The sequence below is a fragment of the Taeniopygia guttata genome, chromosome 2 (assembly GCF_048771995.1).
Source record: "Taeniopygia guttata chromosome 2, bTaeGut7.mat, whole genome shotgun sequence".
Classification (NCBI taxonomy): Eukaryota; Metazoa; Chordata; class Aves; order Passeriformes; family Estrildidae; genus Taeniopygia; species Taeniopygia guttata.
The window spans coordinates 101,678,365-101,700,070 of NC_133026.1; the positions used below are offsets into that span (position 1 = coordinate 101,678,365).

The 21,706-nt window shown below is 36.6% G+C and overlaps 1 protein-coding gene across 13 annotated transcripts in view; it reads right to left on the bottom strand.

Moving 5' to 3' along the window:
- PTPRM (protein tyrosine phosphatase receptor type M) overlaps positions 1-21,706 on the bottom strand; it is a 441,751-nt gene that overhangs the window by 323,812 nt on the left and 96,233 nt on the right. For 12 of the 13 annotated variants that reach the window (XM_030265998.4, XM_072924519.1, XM_030265997.4 and 9 more), the window contains exon 2: positions 17,100-17,222. In XM_030265998.4, coding sequence (XP_030121858.2) covers positions 17,100-17,222 — 123 coding nt within the window. The remainder of the gene's footprint in view (positions 1-17,099; positions 17,223-21,706) is intronic. The other variant, XM_072924518.1, reaches the window with a different exon arrangement.

The window sequence follows — 21,706 nt, forward strand, 5'->3', positions numbered from 1 at the left end:
AAAGCTCTATACTTACTTAATTTTCCTTATCCTTCTGCTTTATTTTTCCACCGATTTTCACATAAACATGCTACAGATTTTAATTCTCAAAATTGTTAAATTGATCCTAGGTATGAAGGGATTCCCAAATCATTCCCAAATCATCCCCAAAGATGCTGAAAAGCATGATGAGTGCCCATGTACATCTTAATAGTGACTTGGTTTCTAAAATGAAAGCCTTGGAAATGCCAAAGAAAATCTCTATCGCTTCAAAAGCAATCTTGAAAACAAATCTGAATCACCTGATAATACTTAGAAACTTTAAAAAATATACTTAGTACTGTTGGAAAGTAATATCAGAATATTATTGTTTATAAATTACTGCAGAGTAAAATTAACCAGGAGAGAAACTTTCACACTTGACCACTCATGAAGTGTTCTGCCTCTGAGAGGAAGCTGAAGAGGAACAGCTCAGGCTTTCTGAAATAAAATTCCCTGAAGAATAAAAAGGACTTTTACCAGCCTTGCACTAATATAAAGAGAAACTCTACCTGGAAGTTTACTGGAGTGAGAAAGATAACAACACATTCTAAGCAACATCAACATCTGTCATCTCATGTAGGAACACATTCACTGCATCTAGTGCATTTTCTTGTAATCACTCAGTGCTGAGTGCAAACATTCATTATAAAAAGTTTGCATTTTACCAGTGCCTCCTTCAGAAAAGTTTTTTATATTTCAATGAGCAGGTTTAAGTCAGCATTGGTGTTCTGGAATGGAAAGCAAAATAGGCATCCTGTTAGGAATCATGAACTAGCTTAAGTATTTCCCATCTTTATTTCACATTCTGCCACTCTTTCATTATCTCAAGTGAGTCACTTAACCTGCATAGGTCAATTAGATTGTCTGTAAATTATGCAGGACACCACACAGCCTCCTGGTTGTTATGAGGTGTTACTCATGTCTGGAAATAAACATTTGACATTTTTGGATAAATAAGAGTGTAAATTTTATTACTGCCAGCTAACGAGAAATTATCTTATGAGGAACATGCTAGTGCTGTTTGCAGTTATCTTGCATGATGAATGATTCTCCCAAAAAGCCATCAAAGATCAATGTCACTTTTCTCAATCCTTGCCCTGTTTTTCCTGTTTACAAGCTTCTTTATTACTATGCAAGAAGACAAGCAACAAACAAGGACAGTAACTGTCAGTTCACACAGAACTGAAACAGAAATGCGGACGTCGCATCCACAATAGTGACATCTACAAATGTGACATCATTTTGTTCTGAAAAGTAAAACAAACAGCAATTTTTTAGCCATGGTTGCTGTGTCCTTAATTTTCTTGCTTTCTGAAAAGCAGAAACAAAGTCCCTAAATAATACTGAGTCCAAATACTTAGTTTACAATGTACTATTATTTATTTGACAGATATGTTGAAATTGAGCACATTGAAGCTGTTATATGTGTTTTACTATTTCATTATTACTACCAGAAGCAGCACAGAAAGACTGTTCACTACAAAGTGATAAGCAATATTTGGCATTAGTAGGCATAAAAGATACCGAGGTCATCAACTTTCAGTAAGTGAATACACTTTGGTTGATTTACAGGAAACAGTCTGTTACTAACATCTTCTGGGCTTTTTCCCCCTCCTTGTTTTAATTAAAACAGGAATAAACTACTTTTCAGTTTTGCTAAACAAACATAAAAAAAGATCATGCTGACAGAAGAAAGAAAAGGTCTTTTCTCAGGAGACATTTCTTAAATGCATAACCTTCAATAACTTTAGCTTCCCCAGGTACAAAATTTTATTGAAATCAAAGGCAATTGTTTTTCTAAATTGGCAAAAACTGTCTGAACTATTATGGATACCCAATCTCTTCCACATCAGCCAGACACGCAGAAGATACTGTGAAGCATTTCAAGGCCTACCTCTGTAGCCAAAATTGCTCTTTAAGCCCAACAGAGCCATACTGCTACTGAAAGTGATTCACATATTTACACCGTGACTTCCTGTTTCTGTCCCATGAGGTTACACAATAAATTAAAGACACAACCAATTTTTCCTCTGTTGTTGGGGTTTTACTTTTTACTGCTGGAGATGCATGATAAGAAGGTGTCAGATCCCCAAAGGCACTCCCAGACCCTACTATCCCACCTTGTACCCTGCCACCCCTTACCCTTGTTTTAGATCAGTCCCTGCCCCAGCAGTGCTGGAGGCATGCCTGTCTGAAGCTCTGTCTCTGGCCTTTGGCTCCTGCTCCAGATGTCTAGTTGGACCCTGGACCTGGGACTTCCCATTGGATTCCACTAGCACGGCACTATTCCTGTTCCTGCTGGCTGCATTTAAATGCTGTGGAATTGCGCCCCATCTGCAAGGGCACAGCCAGTGCCAGCCCTCGCTGCTCCCTAACAGAGGTAGGAAGGTGTTGCTTAAGATAGTATATGTGAAACTACTGCCTGAAAGCTAGGCTTCATCTCAGCTAATCCACAAGAAACAATTATAATGTGTGTATTTCCTCTCCAGTTGTACAAACCTTAGTAAAAATGTGAAATCCTAAGCAACACTGATATTTAACAAATCCTGTCTGTTATGTGAGATAGCGCTTACTGAAACAAAGAGCTATTGCTTCAGGTCTTCTGCAAAAGCACTTACAGCAAAGCTAAACATTTATATCCCATTTTCATGTTTGCAGTGTCACAGATAGAGGCATTTCATTAATTTCAGTGAGTAAACTTACGCAAGAAATCCATCCCTACCCTGGTAATGCTGATCCTTTATCTAAGTTAGGAAAAAAATATTACGGCACTCACAGATTTCATGCTAATTATAGACCAGGAAAACTGACAGGGATGAACTGAGAGGGTCTACCACCAACCCAGGAAGTAACAGCAGTATGACCTACCTATCACATTTCTTTCAAAGGATGATCTTAAAGTACATGAAAATAGGAGGTGAATGTTTAGCATAATCGTCAAAGGCTTCTAAAAGCAGGAGATATTCCACTCCATTTAAAAATGAAAAAAGGTAGATTCACTTGACATAACCCAGAAAGCCCCATTTCAATTTTATATTCCTTTAGTATAAAAAAAAATATATACCAGAAAACACCCAAAAGAACTTCTCTGAGAGTTTCAGTATGCATTAGACTTGAATGAATGTTAACATACATTCTTCCACCATCTTATTGGATATTTCATGTTTGAAGCATCCCCTGCCTTCTAAATTCTGTTCCAGCAGCTGACCACACAGCACGATTTACAGACTTGCCCACTCAGACCACAACATGATCTTTGTCTGCTTCCAGCATAGATTCTTCTGGCTCCCATCACAAGATGAGACAACGTTTATTAACTGGATGGTGTCTTGAGCTAGACTTCAAGGATGACTGCTGACAGACAGTACCTACCACAAGAGCAGAATATATGTACTTTACCTATTTTCTAAGCACCCTTTTTCAGATGTATATTGTATTTGTACTCCCTTGTCTTCCTTCTGACCCAATTTCCTACACTTAAAAACAGTTTTCAGTTTCCTAAATCCTTAAATAACTAAGTGGTGCTTTACAGTATGATGTAGCTAATGAAAAAAGGCTAAAACTCCAAGAAGAACCTACCTTCGAGCCCTAAGTCTGAGCAACATTTCAGTTCCTCTCTTGTCTCGATTGAGAAATACTGCAAAATACAGAGGGGAACTGCAGGAACCTCAACAGTGGCAATACCAGGCTGTATCTGCTGTCAGCCTATTCCAGCAGCTAGCATCTCACCTGTGCCCAAAATTAAAGAGAGCTTTGAGGAGACAGCATCTACTAAGCCTAAAGCAGGGTGGTCTGAGACAATCTAGAAGTCATGTTGGTCTTTTCTTGTCCTCCAGAAGTCAAAAAAGTTTTATAGAGGCAGGAAAACTACCACTCCCAGACGGACCACACAACTTCACTGCCTTGAATTTTTCCCTTTAGCTACATGTGTGGTACTATTTAATAACTGTTCTATATTTAGTACACCAGTATTTAAATAATATGCTAATTCATTATACAATTGTTAGTATGAAAGTAGTTAATTTATTGCTATAAAGGCTGGGTTTGGTTTACTGGAATTTAGGGGAAGGGGGAGGGTTATGGCTTTTTGGTTGGGTTTTATTTGAAGAAACTTAGTATTCCACTCTCACTAAGCAGAAGTAATACATACATTTGAAAAGTGCTGTTGTTTGAAAACACAGAATATTAAGACATGTAGTGTCTTTCATTGTAAAGAAACAAAAAAACAACAAACAAAAAATCATTCTCCCAAAGGAACTTAAATAAAATTAGAAGTGTATTCCCATTTGAGACTCAAATTAAAAATATAAACTATGTGGAATTGCAAAGTTAAACTACATTTCTGTAATGTAACGGAGTTATAACTATAATCTCCCAAATTAAGTTAACATTACTATATAGAACAAGCTACTCTGTCTTTGTTATTCCTAAAAAAGGATGTGAAGGCAGAGGTATGAGCAGTAAGAGAACAGGAGAGGAAAGAATGATACAGAAAAATAATTTATCATGCATAGAAGTTCATAATTATTTAGAATTACAAATTTATACTCCCAAAGTACAGTGCAGCACAATTTAGCTGTGAAAATTTGGATATATCTAGCCTAGCATAAGAAAATAAGATTCAGGTGCAGTCTACGGCAGTAATGGACATAATTAACTGAAATTCTGCTTAAGCCCCCATTGGAAACAATGTTGGTTTCTTTAGTCATTACTAACCATCAACATCTTGTCTAAATTTTAAGCATCCTGTCCTCATAATGTCCATAATGAAGTGTTGTCTTACTATAATAAAACATTTCAATTTTAAAAAATTAAAATTTACTTAGAAATTCCATTTCCAATGATGAGACATGTCTCTTGTTAAAAAACTCTAAGAATATTGGAGGCATAATACTTTTTGACACCATAACAAAGAATATACTGAACAAAAAAAACCAGTAGCTAAAATTTTAATTACCATGCTATAATTAACGTGTCATGTATTACCAACTACAGAATTGCAGACAAAGAATATCAGTTGAGGGCAAAACCTGGTGCTGTCTGCTGTTTGCACTTAATTAGCAACCAAAAAACTGCAGAAAACTTTTATCAGTTTCTAAAGACACGCTTTTTCACAGTTTAATCTTGACACGGAAGGGGCAGGTATTATGAAGCTTCGCATTAGGTATTGATGTTTTGAGGAATGCCTTGGAAAAAAGCAGACTAATATTATTTATCTTGAATATAAGTAATGCACCTGTGCATGGAGAAGCCAAGCGAGACTGATTCTCTTCATGTGTTAGTTTTCAAAGTAAAGGCAACCACCTTGCTCAGAATATCCTGTGGCTCAGCCGATGTATTGAAAATCAACATGGTTATATCCAGTTGCTAGTCAGCCCTTCCGGAGTCGAAACACACGCAGCCATAAATATTAATGTGTATGCTTCTCTAGACCTATCTTCAAGTGTTCCATCAAATTTTCTTCAAATGAGGAAGTACAGAAAGGAGCACGTTTTAATAGGCAAAGCAAAGCAAAGCTCAGGGAACTATTAGGTAAAAAAGAACATCCCAGAATCCTTTAGGGAATTTAGCAGACTGTGCTGCCCTAGACTCTGCATCACTGATATGTTTAAATGCAGTACACCAACAAAGCTTTTGCTAGGAAATGAATCTGTGAAAAATAACAATGCTTAGAAAAAGCATTGAGAGTTAGAGGTGGCAAAGAGAGAAATTTGGCACACAAAAAACAAACATGACAGCTGATGTAAAATGTAAAGTCTCTGTGTGGCTAGAGGACTCAGCACAATTTAGAGGCACTATGAAGACTTTGTGAACACAGAAATCTCATGCACATAATGAGATTAAAACAGAAGGATGAGAGAATAAAATTCTTATAAATAAATATATTCTTCCAGGAAGGGAGGATGGCACATGAACTGTACAGAATAGAACAAGAAAAGAATCTTGAAGTAACAAAACACTAACATCTCAAAGTAATAAAACTAAGTAAGTGTTTCGGCAATTAAAGTTTGCTTCTATTATAAAGATCTCTCACTTAACAACCATAGTACAAAAACTAGAGCTTGTGTTAGGCTTCAGCCTTACCACAACATTGAAAGATTCTTGAAAGGCAAAATAAAGGAAATTCACACCATCAATAAAACAGATTACCTATTAACATGCAAAATAGTGGCCTCAGGTTACATGATTTCAGATACTTTTCTTTTCAATATGAGGAAGATTCACCAGTGAAAGAAATTAGGCTAGCTGACATTATACCAAAGGATTGTCTATATTCTTTATGCTATATTGCATAGCATAAGCTATATTTGACAAATACAAAAGACAAGTAGCAGCATCACTGCATCACACACTTTTATGTCCGTATAACGAGTGGCAAAGTAGCATTAGTAGCTTTTCCAAAGGAGTATTTTCATTTGAATGACAGCAATATGGGTTAATAAAGATCTCAGGAGCTCTTTTTGGGAATTTTAAAGGAAAATTCATTAATTGGAAACAAACCCACAGAACTTTTTATTTCTGTCAGGATAATTGCACATGTGCTTTGCTAAATATCTTTCAGTATCTCATAATAACTGTAGATTTCAGATTCCAGTAATAAAACTTTTTTATGATGATTTCTTTATGACCCACTTGCTGTTGAGTCAGAACAACACTGCAGTTCAGTAAAGCTGACCTCCACCATATCTCTAAAGGAGAATAACTTGGTAGAAAGGGATGCATTTAGTCTGAACCATAATACTACAGAGAATGTCAGCTCAGAGTTGGAGACATTTCCAATACATTCAAGCTTGAAGAGGAGACAAGAATGATGAAACTGCAGGGGAGGCTGGACCAAGATGTGTACCTTTAGAGAAAAATTGATATCCTGCTGGTGCTGTGCAGTGGTGAAGACAATACCTAATATAAATCTGTTTTTTACATGTAGAAATACTAATAATTGGCTTAATCTATTAAAGGTGCACATTCTAATGCCTTTTTCTTTTTTCTTTTTGTTTTTCCATTTAACTTCGCTTCTTTACAGACTAGCACAGAAGTTAAAATTACCTGTTTTAATGCTTTATTTTAACTTAAACATACAACAGGATGTAGACACGCTAAAACATGGGTAATTTTAATTCAAGAGGCAATACAATATATCCTGGCAAAATATAGCTTTTTGTTGCTGTACCTAAAATAATAATTAAATTCTTATTAATTATACAATTGTTATTACTGCTATACTAAAAAGCAGGGGAAAAATCTGCCATGCACTCATAAAGCTACTTCCATTTTGCAAGCCAAGTAAAATGGCTGAATTGAAATTGCTCCAAACAACTTTCTGCCTTCACAAATACTCCTCACACTAAAATCAAACATGGCAAGAACACCACGGCACACGTAACACCGAAATGCAATTGCTGAAAGATGTAAAACATCTTTTTATACAGGGTATATCCATTTATTCCACTGTAAAATCTGAAGCTGTGGGCTGCCTTAACTTTCACATGGTACACTGTACACACATGAAGGGAACCTGATGCGATTGCTGATCAAGTCTAATCCAGAACACGACAACTTCTTCGTTTCTGACACATAATCATTTCTATAGCTGCTACACACTGAGCTTCCAAAACACAGGTAACATCTTCACCTTGTCCTGCCTGATGCTTTTAAGATTAATCAGTTCCCAGAGGTACTAACTCAAGAGCAGGTGCACAATATCCAACTGAAGTCCCCAGAACAGGACCCTCGTCAATTACCATCCTGTATCTTCCGAAGGTGTTTCATTTGATGTGCGACTGCTTAATAAGGAAAACTCCTTAGGGAATGCCAAGAAAAGCATCAAGTTTTATATCCCTTTCCTCAGGTACCTGCTAGCTCCTACAGATGCATCCCTCCTTACCTGGGATCCAGACAAGCCCAGAACCTTCCACTGAAAGCCTGTCCTCTTTTTCAGTTTCTTCTTGGGATACCATTTGTAAGAAATCATGACAACGCCCTATTAATCAGCCATTTCCTAAGGTGTGAAATTCACTGTATATGTGATGTCTGCCACTCAAATAGTAATTACCTTTGATTCCTCCCTACTGAAAACTACTAAAATACTTTACACATAAAAGACTGGACCAGGGAACTGCTTCTCTTTCTGTTTTCCTCCCAGAGCCTTCTGAAACACCTGAAAAATGTAAATTTCTCTTCTACAGATTTATTTCTACAACAGCCCATGTGCAGAAAGAGGGCTACTGACCAACTTAGGTTCTCATCATTTCCTTGCACCTTTAAGCTATGAATGTAAAAAAGCTTGAGAAAGAAGCATCTCTAAACTCCTTTGAACAGCGGCCTTATCACACAGCCCTCGTATAAAAGAAATTTGCCCCTAGCAAATTTCCATTCCCTTCCTTTCTTTTGTAGCTCTCAATATACAAGTAAGGGAATACATTAAGGATCATCCCATTGTAACTGTGTCTTTGATCTGTTTCTTGTGGAACTGCAGGAGAGAACCATGCTGGGGAGAACAACACCGGACTCCAGAGTTGGGGATGGTGCCATCATCTGAGTTCAGCTGCACATGCATCTGGCACTGGGACAACCCTCCTGCACGACACCAGGACTTACACCATGCTCCAGCAGAAACCAGAATGACACAAGAGTTGACTGTGACATCTAGAACATGTAAAGACTCTAAAAGTATGCGAGAATCAAGAATTCAATTTTGGCAGAAGGATGTTCCTCCCCTCTTAAGTCAAGGGGAAAAATGAAATGGTAAAAATTTAAACAGACATATTTGAACTTAATGCAAAATCACAGTATATGGATCTACTGATGAGAAAAGTACATCCGTGGCTTCCATGCTTTAGTGCAAATACATGTGTATTGAAAAGTGTTTGTCAAATCTGTTACATGTGAGAAGCACAGAAATGTGATCAATTGCTTGCAATTATCACAAATATTTGATGTTATTAGCTGCTGCAACATTATGACTTGGATAATTACCTGCACCTGCTTTCTCATTAAATGACTGTGTACATCATTACATTTTCAATGAGGTCCAGACAGCATATTTTTTTCCTTTATGCTACTGAAAAACAGTTGATTGGAAATGTGACTTCTAGATAGAGAAAGCATTATGTCAGCTGGTGAGGGAAGTAAGTATATTGCTTTAACACTGAGAAAAAAGTACTGAGTTCTTTAATTCAGTTCATGAAGTTCATGTAATTGCTTCTTCCCTGACTCTTGAGTACTGCAAACAACTATCAAGGACTAAGACTTTGACTGAAATTCTGGGAAATCAAATTGCTTAAGATACCAGAAGACTTACATATAAAATAAATACTAATCCATCCATTCTGCTTGTGCACTAACATATCTCTGCTGCCACATTTCCCACATGACAAACTCCCACATGACTTTCCTCAACTTGGAAGCAGAACTGTAGACATCTGGGAGCACTTACAGCGACATGCAGCATTTAACAACCTCTGCCTCAAATCAGTGACCTTTTGGCTCCTCCTATTATAGTCACAACTAGACCTGCTAACAACATGCCATCACTTTCAAAGACTGACAACAAATTAGGTGCTGTTAAAGGGTATGAAAAATCTCCCATAAATCTAATTGAAAGCAGAAATTCCTCTTACATTTCTGAAAAACAAATCTTTAAAAAAAAATTCCCTAAAAATGTCTAACGTCTACCGTCCTAAAGAGGAGTCAAGGAGTCCGTCTCCAGCTCAGTGGCATTTTCACTGTGCCTATGACTATGATCTTGTCATATAGAAGAATTCTCTTAACAGATAAACTACTAACTCGGGCAACAACTGACTTAGGCCCTGAAATGGAGGCAGTCACGTTCCACACTTTAAAGCCCTCAGATGCAAGGAAAGGTTTTGATCCACTCTTTATTAGTTTCTAAAGGGCAGGATGGATGTGGAGGAATCTAATGGGATAAGCATGAGACTGAAAGAAAAGCCCTGAAGACTGCACGAAATTAAGAGGCTTTTTTTCCAGTAGATTAATTACTAAACAAGAAAAAGCTTATTTAGGACTATTCTGATTATTCTCCTTCCTCATGATCTTGCAATGCAGTAAGTGCAGCTCCTAGAGGAGCACCTTCATACTTGCTGCTTATTCATAGGCTTTTTCGACACAGCTTAGCTTGAACTGGTAAAGTATTTTCATTCTTCAACAGAGGAAAACAGCAAGGCAAACAAGTACAAATATTGTATTGGTACTTCATACAGGTCTGCTAACACTGGAGAAGAAACTACAGTGGTTTCAGTAAGACACCCATGACAAGGTGCAGTAACATGCCTTCAGCATAGAGCGAGTCCCTAGGGAGCCCTACACTAAAGCATGAGCTACTTGGTTTATATTACCACAGTCTCAAACTACCTAGATAAAAGCATATCCCCAAGAAAAAGAATTCTTCATGTGGTCTTTTCCAAACCAAGAGCCCCTTACCAGAAGTAACCTCATTCTTCTTTTCCAGACAATATTCCACTTGAAAAATGCCAGTTCACTTCAAGGTATTGTAAAAACGTAGGTTTTAACCAGCTTTACAACATGAAGCACTTTGTCTCTCTCCTGTTGGTATTCTCTTACTTTAACTTCCTCTCTCCTGTTGGAATACTCCTATCTTATCTGAATGAACTCATCATGAGGAGTCCAGGAAGGAAAAATGAACACATGAACAAAACTCCAGTTATTGAGAGTACTTCTAATTTAAATTTATCAAGGAAACCTGAAACTAGATTCTGATGCACTTAACCAGCAGGATAGTGTCTGGCACTATGGGTGGAAGATGGGGAGGGAGACTGGGTTTCTGATGTGTATCAAAAAAGAACTTTTTTATCTCAAAAGTTTTCGCTGTCAAGAAATCCATTTCAAACCCAGCTCCAGTGTCTAGCTTATTATGTTAGCTGCTTCTCAGCATATATTATGGCAGATGTTAGATATAATCTCAGCAGGAAACATGCAATCACAGCAAGGTAAATGAATTAGGTTAGAGGACTTGCTTAGCACTCTGTGGCACTACATGGTACTACTCAAGAATTACCCTCAGCAGTCAACTTTATCTTCCAGGTTGCTTTGAGAATACTCTGCTTTAATGAGAAGTGACTTCCCAGATCTTTCATGTAGTTTCTGTCTGTCTTCTACAGAAGAGGAGAGTTCCTCAAATATTTAAAAAAGTGCTATAATCTATTATATCATCATATTTCAGTCAAACATCTTGAACAAAGCTTTATCAGCTACTCGTGCTTTTAATATACTGTCTCCCACTTACTTCCGTGACTTCAAGCATGTTCTCTAATTTTGCACTCAAATATGAGATGGCTGATGGAATGTATAAGAAAACAATAAAACTGATATCCTCAAGTTCCAGTTATGAACACTACAGAAAGCATGTTACTTCAAATGGAAATCTGCAAATCAGCCATCTATGTTAGGTGTTATTACTTCATAAACCACACTGTTCATATTTAAAATCATTTGTTCTAAAATGTGAAAACTAAAAGTCATATATGAGAACATCTACAACAAAGGGTTAAGTATATCATTAGCACTAATTTTCTGAAAGCTTAGGCATGCATGCAAAATATAATAATTTGTCTATTTCACCTACTAAGCAACCTAGGAACATTCTCCATCAGTGATTCAGAAAGAGGGATTCTGATGCTGATTAATTACCTCCCCCCCTTCCAAGAATGATAGATGCTCAATATTTGTAACAAACCCAGAATTTTTGCCAGGTGCTGAAATCTCTAAATCAGGTCAGAAGCTACAAAAATGACCGTAACAACAAGCAATACCTCAGACATAGCTAGTGGCATCTTTCTTGCTGTTGAACAGACCCGTTAAGCACACCACCCAGTAAGTCTTTAGGTGTGTTTTTAAAGTAGCCAACCCTTCCAGTGCTGGCACCGTAGCCATGGCAGCACAGGCTCCCTGCTCAGGTGGTTTGCTCTGTGTGACCTCCATGTTGCTCCATATTAGCAGCAACTGGTGTTAACTTACACAATTAATTGGAAGCTGGAGCTGCTTGCCAAAAGGCATGTTGTTAATGGCTGCAGCTATTACCTGGGTGTGCAATAAAATAACATGCTGCTGTTCCAGGTCTAGAAAATTCTATGAAAAAAATTTAACTTTAACACAGTGAGCAAGCTGCAACTCCCACACCTTGATAGTACTTTATATTATCTCTAGACAGCATTCAAATGAATTAGAAATGCAGCTATTTAAAGTAATATGGGGGAAACATAACATAACATATTATGGGACTGAGTAAGAAATTTATTTCATTTTTTTCAATATGAATGTAAACGGAAGAGAAGTATCCCTGCTAATATACAACAAAAATGCAATGCAGTGCTAAAATATGCTTAATGATTAAGTACAAAATCAAAGAATAATAATTTTACACAGTAAAACATTGCAGTTGGCTTGAACTCACACTTGCCTACTGATCACTTTATATGTCTTTTAAAATGGATCACAACTCTTCTATGCACAATTAAACAACAAAGTACATTTTTCACACAACTACTTCACATTCCATAATAATAAATACTCCTCTGAATCACTGCCTTGTTTATAGAATATTTGCTAGCTCTGTATGTCTGGTTACTAGGTATCAAAAGGCCATTTTAAGCAATAATATAAGCATTATAAGCATTTTCTGCAGAAACTGCATAGGCATTAAGCAACAGTACATATTCAGAATACAAATAAGCATAGTAGGCCATTCAAAATATCATGTATAGCCATGAAAATCATGTTATCACCTCAAATAGCACAAACAGAATTCTCAACCTGGCTTTGACCAGCACTGTATTAAACACAGAAAGCTTCATTGCAGAAAGCATTCTTTCAACACAGTGAATGGCAGCCTGTGAAGATTTAATTTATATTTGGGTTTGAACTGTTTTAAAATGAATGAAAGGCTGATGCCAGTGACTTGTTGCAAATGCAGTGACATCCCCTCAGAGATATCAAACTGACCACTGCATAAAAATGATACTACTGTAATTCATAAATCAGCTGGAACTGTGACACACCATGGAAAGATTCTACACAACTGAACACAATGTTTAGTAAAAAAACACATGGACATGAACAAAAATTATATCCAGTAAATGACAAATCACAGAAGATTCCTGACAATATTTCTGTTCCTTAGAGTAATCCATAAAATTCTAATTGCATTGCTGTCAGCAATGACTTACTGTAGCAGTATCTGAACTAACAAAATGCAGTCACATATCTCAAAAAAGCCCCAAAACAACCTCTTTCCATGGGACACAGTCCTTCAGGAATGTACTGCTCCAGTGACCACACAGGCCATAGATCCTGTGATAAAATTTGCCCCTGTGTGGGCTCCTCTCCATGGGCTGCAGCTTTATTCAGGAAATCTCCACCTTTTCTTGGTGTATCATCATGGACAGGCTGCAGGTGGATCTCTGCTCCACCATGGAGCCCCATGGGCTGCAGGGGAATCTCAGCTCCACTGCCTGGAGCACCTCCTCCTCCTCCTTCGCCCCTGATCGGGATGGCTGCAGGGCTGTTTCTCTCACATATTCTCACTTCTCTCTCTGACAGCTGCTGCCCAGTGGTTTTCACCCTTTCCTCAACATTCTATCCCGGAGGTGCACCAGGAGCTCAGCTGTGCCCAGTGGTGGGTCCAGTGGCTGTGCCCAGATGTGTCCAACACAGGGCATCCCTGATCTCTTCTCACAGAGGCCACTCCTGCAGCCCACACCTTGCCAGTAGAGTAATCTACTGTTTGGACATATTCTTCTGAAGACATTATTACTGGGCTAAGCAACTAGAGGGCTAATAGTTATCTGTAATTGTAAATCTGTAATATATAAACACATTTGTATCAAACTGCTGTAACTGTTCCATAGGATAAAGCAAGATGGCATTAATAATGACTAAGTGTTTCTGTAATTACAGTTGTGAACACTGTTTTAAACACACATTCTTGGAACAGAAAGACAAGACAGGCTGAGAAATGGGAAGAGCTTCTCTTCCAAACAGCATTTACTCCATCTGACTCACAGGACACTTAAAACAGAAGAGCAGTGGATTTTAACAACATTAATTTAATTCACATGAAGATACACAGATATTCATACATGTTCTTATTTTTTGGGTCTATTTAATACAATTTCAGATTAATACTGATTCATTAAAGGCCATGCTCATATTTATCAGGGAAGTTAGAACACTAGCACCCTAATAACTTTAGTGGTATCTTCCTATTTCTGTGCTACAGTAACAATCCAACAGAGATTTAAGTTCACTGTAAGAAGCACTTCTGGGATTTATTACCTTTGATACAGTTTAGTAATTTTCATCTAAAACAGGATTTCAAATATTCACAAACATGTAAACTGTGTGTACATTAAAGCATGCACACATATGCATGAATATTAGATGACATTTCTTTTGTCAACATATCAAGCCAAAGAATTTATCTATCTGAGATGCTGCTATGCTTTCAGCACTCTCATGTGGATTAAAAGAAATCAAATGCTGCAACTTGTGTGCTTCCCCCTGGCTGCCACGAAATTATAAAAAATATTATATATTGACATCAACTCACTCACTGGAGCATGTTGCCTGAAATTAGGAATGTTATGTGCATTAATTTTTTTCTTCTGACAAGGGAGTACAGCACTGAGAGTTCTTGTTTCAGTCTAGTATTACAACACTGTTGCATAAAGCATTTTGCTTTCAAGCCAAGAATTCCCCAAAACCCATTAATTTAAGATGTTCTATTCATTATCATCTGAAGTTATTTCTTCCTAAATATGTAGCTCAGAAACTGCTGACATACTACTTGAAATCATTTTTTAAGTGTATCACATAACCCTCTGGCTAAGGCTAACTGAAAACTAATTAAAATCATTAAGATGATGATTTGAACAAGAACAGTAAAAAACTGTCTAGATGAAATTATGAGGAAAAATTAGATACCACTTGACTAAATCGTGCTGTTAGATACAGTGCTTCTCATTTGCAAAAAATGAGCATTTCTTTTCCTCTCAAAGGGGTTTTTGACCTTTTAAGGCACCAATATCCTCAACCCTCCTCAGACTAACTCGTTCATCTTCTGACCCAATGCTCCAAAAGAATATTTCTCTTCCTTTATGGGCAGAAAGAAAACTCCCTAAACTGTAAATAGAATTTGTTACCCAATTAAATAGATTTTTACTAGATCATCAGAACATTATTTTAGACTTCTGATGAAAATGCAAGAAGACAAGAAACAAGTTGTGTGACATCTGATAAATAAATTTATATATAATTTTCCTTCTATAGACATGCCAGTCCCTAGTCTAGATTCCTGCCACTGAAAAAAAAAAAAAAAAAAAATCTCCAAGCCTGTGGTCATCAGAGAACATAAATTTAAATCTCTCCTATCCGCAAAGAAGACTGAACATCACATACTGACAATGTTTTCATATATCCAAGTAGGGAGAGTAATGAATGAAATCTGGAATAGGAAGAGAATTCCAGTGGCATGACTGAAAAAAAGAATGCACAACTTGTACCACTAGCCAAGACGGCTGATGAACTATGTCTGCTATCTCCAACTTGAGCAACAGTATCAAGCACTAATGAAAGTTCAGAAAATGTTTAGCAGTACATGCCAAGATCACTGGCTGAAAGGCAGTTTTTAAAGGAATTTGAAAGAACCTCCTCTATCTAGGTTGATGAACTCAATCCAGTATGATGATCCAAATGCCAGGACTCTGAAAATCCGTCTTGAATTTGGGAGCCCTGCGTTTGCTATAGGAAGCAAAGTCTAAAAGGTACTTCAGCCATGAATCTTAGATAAGATGTCATCTACAACTCAGGGTGACACTGGTAAATCTACAGTGAAGAACACTGAAAGCCTTTTTTGCACAAGTGAATGATATCTAAGGCTGATTGTGTCATGTATTAGCATATATTGTGATCATATATTAGCACATACATTGCTACACTAATGAGTGCATATGTTCAGGTTTTGTTTATCCTGCCACTTCTAAACATTCATTTTGTCTATTTCCTACCTCCCTTACTCATAAACTAGGGAGGAAAACTTTCTTGACAACAACAAACTTTTGAAGAGATTTTATATAAACACTTCAGTAGATTATGGGTCCTTTAAAGACCTCATCGAAAGGGATGTGAAATACTGGGACATTCATCTGCAATGCTTTTAAGTGTTATGGATATATTTATAATAAGTTATGAGTCTAATTCAGAAGTCCCCTAATGTTACAACAAGTGATTTTATCTATTGGTCTTTTGGTTTTGCCAAAAGATAATAATAGTCACTTAAGGCTCAGTCTAAAAAAGCCAAAGCAGATGCTGAACTGGCTGCAGGCAATCATATCCCAGGAAATGGAGATCGGTACATGGGGGGCAGTCTTAACATGCCTAGCTAAAAACTAGAAAAAAGAACAACTGGTAAATTTTAGGCTAGTAAACCCAGTGGCCAGATTTTACATATTTCTGTGGGTGAAATACTAAGGCAATGACTATACTACTAGAGTGAGTTTACTTTGGCATAATGCACAGGTTGTTGCTATGGAGCAAGGTCCAACTCCATGCAGTGCAAAAAATACTTTAAATAATAGTATCACAATTATCTTTTAAAAGCAGTGAGCATAGTATCGAGATCCTTTGTTTTGGGATACCTTTGCTTTTTCGCTCACCTCTCCTTCTCTCTAAATCTTTTTATAACAGATTTTGATTATTATATCTTTCAATGAAAATATCTAAGTCTATCTTCCTTATCTCTCTTACTAAGCCTTGTCCGCCTGTTTCTAGTACTACTTCAGATTCATTTTCATGTCACCCTTCTGTTTTCTTTTAGTCTTCCCCAACAACACCAAGCTTCAATTTCTTCTTTCAAACCTTTATACTTCCAAACGAAGCCAAACCTTTGCTTGGCAAAATATCCCTCATTGAAATCACCTGCAAAATCTGAGTATTTCACTTAAACAGACTCAGATGAAGCAGCATTTTAAGAACAGTGCTGATAATAAATGCTAGAAGAATAATCTAATGTTAAGAGAAACAAAGCAAAATAATATTTGACGAACCCGATGGCATCCCTTGACCCGAGGACGGCTTCATCGGCGCATTCACCTGATCCCAGTTGAGATCATCATCATCTGACTGACTGTAGCCACAGGAACTGAGAGGCTCATCAAAAGTGCAGCACCCTGTTAATGAAACACAAAGGTAAAAATTAAGGCATGCAGGTAACAGATTATGACTCTCCAATCCTAACAACTGCAACATCACTCAATGCAGGCTATGTAATTTTAAAGTATTTTTTAATACAAATTATTATCTATTTACGAATCTTCGCTTTCTGAGAGGGCATAAAGGTTTCTTCTCATGAAAACCTTTTTTTACCTAAGGGTAAAAAAGAGAAAATTTAGAACTGCAGACAAATTTTCTCTTATGATCTAATCACATGGTATCAAAACCAAATAACAGCAGTAAAAATCAGAATATTAAAAGACATTATTAACATTCTTCAGGGAAAAAAAAAATCTATGCCCAAGGACCTACATTTTAGAAAAAAACTCTACGGGTGGGAACACCAGCTTTCATTCCTGTATCTTGGTTTCCAAGTAAGAGAAAACCTAACTGCTCCCAGGTGTGCTGCACTGCAAACAGGTACCAGCATGGCTGTTTGTGGGATCAGTGCCTCTGGCACAACATAGCACATCTACCTCAAAATGACAATGTATGCTCAGTCTCACAATCTCTGAAAGAAAACAGTATTATTTCCTCTTTTTTTCTCACTCTCTTCTAAGTAAATGAGAAGAGAATAAGATGGTATAAAAGCTCACATTCCCCCAAGCTGGGATAGGGAAAAAAATTAATGTACCAAATTTGGAAGAATGCAATTTAACATTATCCACAAGAAAATGGAAAAGCTTTACTTTTTTTCCTGTGGTACAGAAGAAACTTTGGCTTTTATGCTGTTATCATCTAACAGGAGACTAACACAGGGTTACAAAATTCTGTTTTATTTGATGTTTCACTCCAGTGAAGAATGACATCTTTCCTATTTTGGAAAATAAATATCACTCTAGTCAGAGATATTTCTGTCCATATTAAAGGAAATTCTGCAGCTGTTCAAACAAAACTAAACTTTAGGGCTATTCATTATCTTTGCTATCTATCCAAAGGCACAGTAGGCTTAGCCTTGCCAAGTTGTATTAAAATAGGAAACAGACAAAATCTAGCTTAAAAATTACTTTCAAAATCTGAATTTTCCTAGAGAACTATAAATGGCATTACAGAATATCATATTGTCCCATTTTCACTAGGATAGAAATAATTTCTTCCCAGGGCTTAAAACCATTACACTTATCAAAAAGTAGAAGACAAAATTCTATTACACCTGACAAATACCACCTAACTAAAGTCCAGTCTTCCTAACAACTAGTCCAAGTGTATATTTCAAATTCATAGCAAGAACTTTGCAAACATATATTTTCTTCTCTTAATTGTGAGAATATTACATTGGCCTTTACAGACACACCATGTCTGCCCTGCCCTCAAATACAGGTCATCCTGTACTAGGCTCTGTTCTAAAATATCTTTCTATAGGAAGTCTCCAATACATCTAAGTATATGACTGAAATTGGCACATCTGGCAACTGCTTTTTTTTTTCTGTACAAATTTAAGTGCAAAAGATTCAATTAGATAATCCAATGGGAAAAGAAAACCTATTAAAAAACTCACAACTCCAAACTCCAACATTTTGCCTCAATGTTAACAAGAAATATAAACTCTCTTTCCTGAAGTCAAAAAAAATCAGAAATACATGAGATTTTTATAGAGTATATTAAATAACATCTGCAACATTTCCAGAGGGAAGGCTTAGAAATTTAGGCAGCCATTTACACATTTTTTCTAGTACTTGAATTACTTGTATAAATATTACTTCAAACTTCATAAAATACACCACAAGCTAAGTTTCAGACATACAAGCTAAACATCAACTTTAACAGATATATTCATGCTTTTTTATAAAAATAAAAAAGTAGTTTCCTTGACAAAGTACTGCTAATGATAATGATAATAGGACATAAATTTAAACACCAAGTTATGCAGTCTGCATTGTAGTCAAGATTGGCAAAAAATATATACCCAAATGGAAGTTGGCATAAATCAGGGTTTACAATTCAAACCAGGTCCAACGAATATATGGAATAGCTCTCACACTTTATTACATCAAACATATCTCTAGTCATAAGAGGACAAAATAATATAAAGTGTTTTCTTTCTCAAATCCAGAAGTCCAGTCAAGCACTGCAAAATATCCAATACTGGGGAAAAGGCAAGATTTGTGGTTACAAATTATTAATAAAGGCTTCTACCATTCTCATGAATTAAGAAGATGTCAAATACATGGATAAATAGAATGACATTTCTGTTTGTCTAGACATTTGCCTCTCAACAAAGGATCCTTTCTCACTGCTTGTTTTTCTTCATTTCTCTTGCAAGTCTATGGCTAAATCATACTCTCAGTATTTCTTTTTCCATCTTTGCCACTTACATCCTTTGTTGTATTACTATTACTATAACTTCATCAAAATGGGCATCAAATCTTCCATGTCTGTTACAAGAAGAGTTTGAAAGAAACTTCTGAACTCATTCAATTCCTAAGCACCTTCCACCCACAACTAATAAATAAAGTTCAGCAAGTATCACTACAAGTAATCAAGCTGTAACAGCCACCTATCCAGAGAACTGACCAGCATACATTAGATCTTTAATAGCACAGATGTCAAGCCATGTTTCTTTCCACACTGAGACACCAATGATAAAGATGAATACTAATAAAGGCTTTGCACAGACATGACTTTATGTAAAGCCTTTTGCAATTTAAAATAGCATACATGACATATATAGGTGTTGGAAGTAAAGGCAAGCTTGTAACACAGAACATCTTAGTGGAACAAAACAAACAACAAAAAAACTTCAGCCAAGAAACAGTTACTGTAAATTAAGAGTCATTGAAGATCCTAGTGGCTTACAACCAACTCCAGGAAGTTCTGCCTCTCACATTTGACCATACTACAAGACTAAGTCCTTTAGAAATGGGTCATTAACTTTTGAGAAACCCCTACATTTGCCTCTGCTGAAGTCCTCCTGGCTGCTACTGCACTGCTTCTTCTATTTTCTAGTCATGCTTCTCTTACTGTGCAAGGTTTTCAGCTCATGAAATGGACCCATGGTATCAACAAGGACTGGTAAAATATGAGCAATTATCAGGTCTTTAATGTGTCTCATCATTGCGCTGTTTCGAAACATGAGCCACTGCCAAGACAGGCCACTGTTTATAATCCACCAGCTCACTTGAGAAATCTGCTCAGTTTTTGCTACTAGAATTGATAATAATAATAATCAAAACACATATTGGCTGTTACACAGTTTAATCAAGCAAAGCAATTTCCCTGCCTGTTATACTGACATCACAGTTTGGATGGCCAAACTGTATTTTAAAGGATGATCTCTATGCTGACTGAAATATTTATAAGTAAAACAGGAGATACATATCCCATTAAGATTCTTTGGCTTGTGCTGCATTTTATAGATATTTTTTGATTCCTAAGGGGAACTGAATTGACAAATGCACAAGATACAACACAGTCTATTAGAGCCTATCGTTCTTTCAACTGCAATTATCCATTTAACCATCATGAACCCAGTTTAGTATAAACTATGCCAATGTCTGAATGTAGTCCTTTTTGGATACTTCAGTTTTAGCTGGCTAAATTACTTGAGATCTTGAAAATTTTATGAGCTTAAACAAGGAATACAATTTAAGATGAAAGCAGCCTATTAAAGTAAAAGGGATAAAGAATGCACTGTATTTTTCCTAATTTGAATACATTTTTATTCAAACTATTTTATATTTTAAAGACTCTTGACATCTGTTAGGAAGCATTCTCAAAGAATACGTTAGCAAACAGCAGGATACTACAAATCCTTTAAATGACAAAAAATAACGTAAGAAAAAAGCTCAAATTACATTGGGCACAGCTTTATTTCTGTTGATTTGATATACTTCAGAGATCTGAAATCAATATGTACTTTCCATCAAAAATTTGCTGCCAAGTGTACAAGCGCTAAAACTAGTAAAATTCTTATGAGTGTCAGTGCTAGCACCAGAAGGGAACATAAGTGCATACCAGAACTGATGCAATGGCCCTGCTTTGGGGTAAAATCAATTTTTTCTTTGCAGCAAAGACATATGGCTTCTGATCTGCCATAGTACCATGAATTCTGCTGCAGAATACGTGTATCCAGAAGATAAGTTTACTGAATCCCCCATTTTCCTACTATTCCTATCTCATTTAAAAAGTATTCTGAATTCTGCTGTCTCTTTTTGGTTTCATACTGGAAATGGTGTTATGTTGATTAACTCTAAGTGCAATGTAACTATACTTTGAAATAAAAATTAAAATGTTGATATCTGATCTGAAAGTTGGGATGCCTAGACCACGTTTCCTATCAGGAGGCTTGGCTATTCAGGGAGAGATTAATCTCCTATTAAGGCAATTTATCTTCCCTTTCTGTCCACAGCAAAGAAGCCTCTGCCCAAACCAACAACATTGCATTCCTCAGCCAACTGCATTCCCTCCTGTCCTCATGGACATGCCTGCATCCAAGAACAAT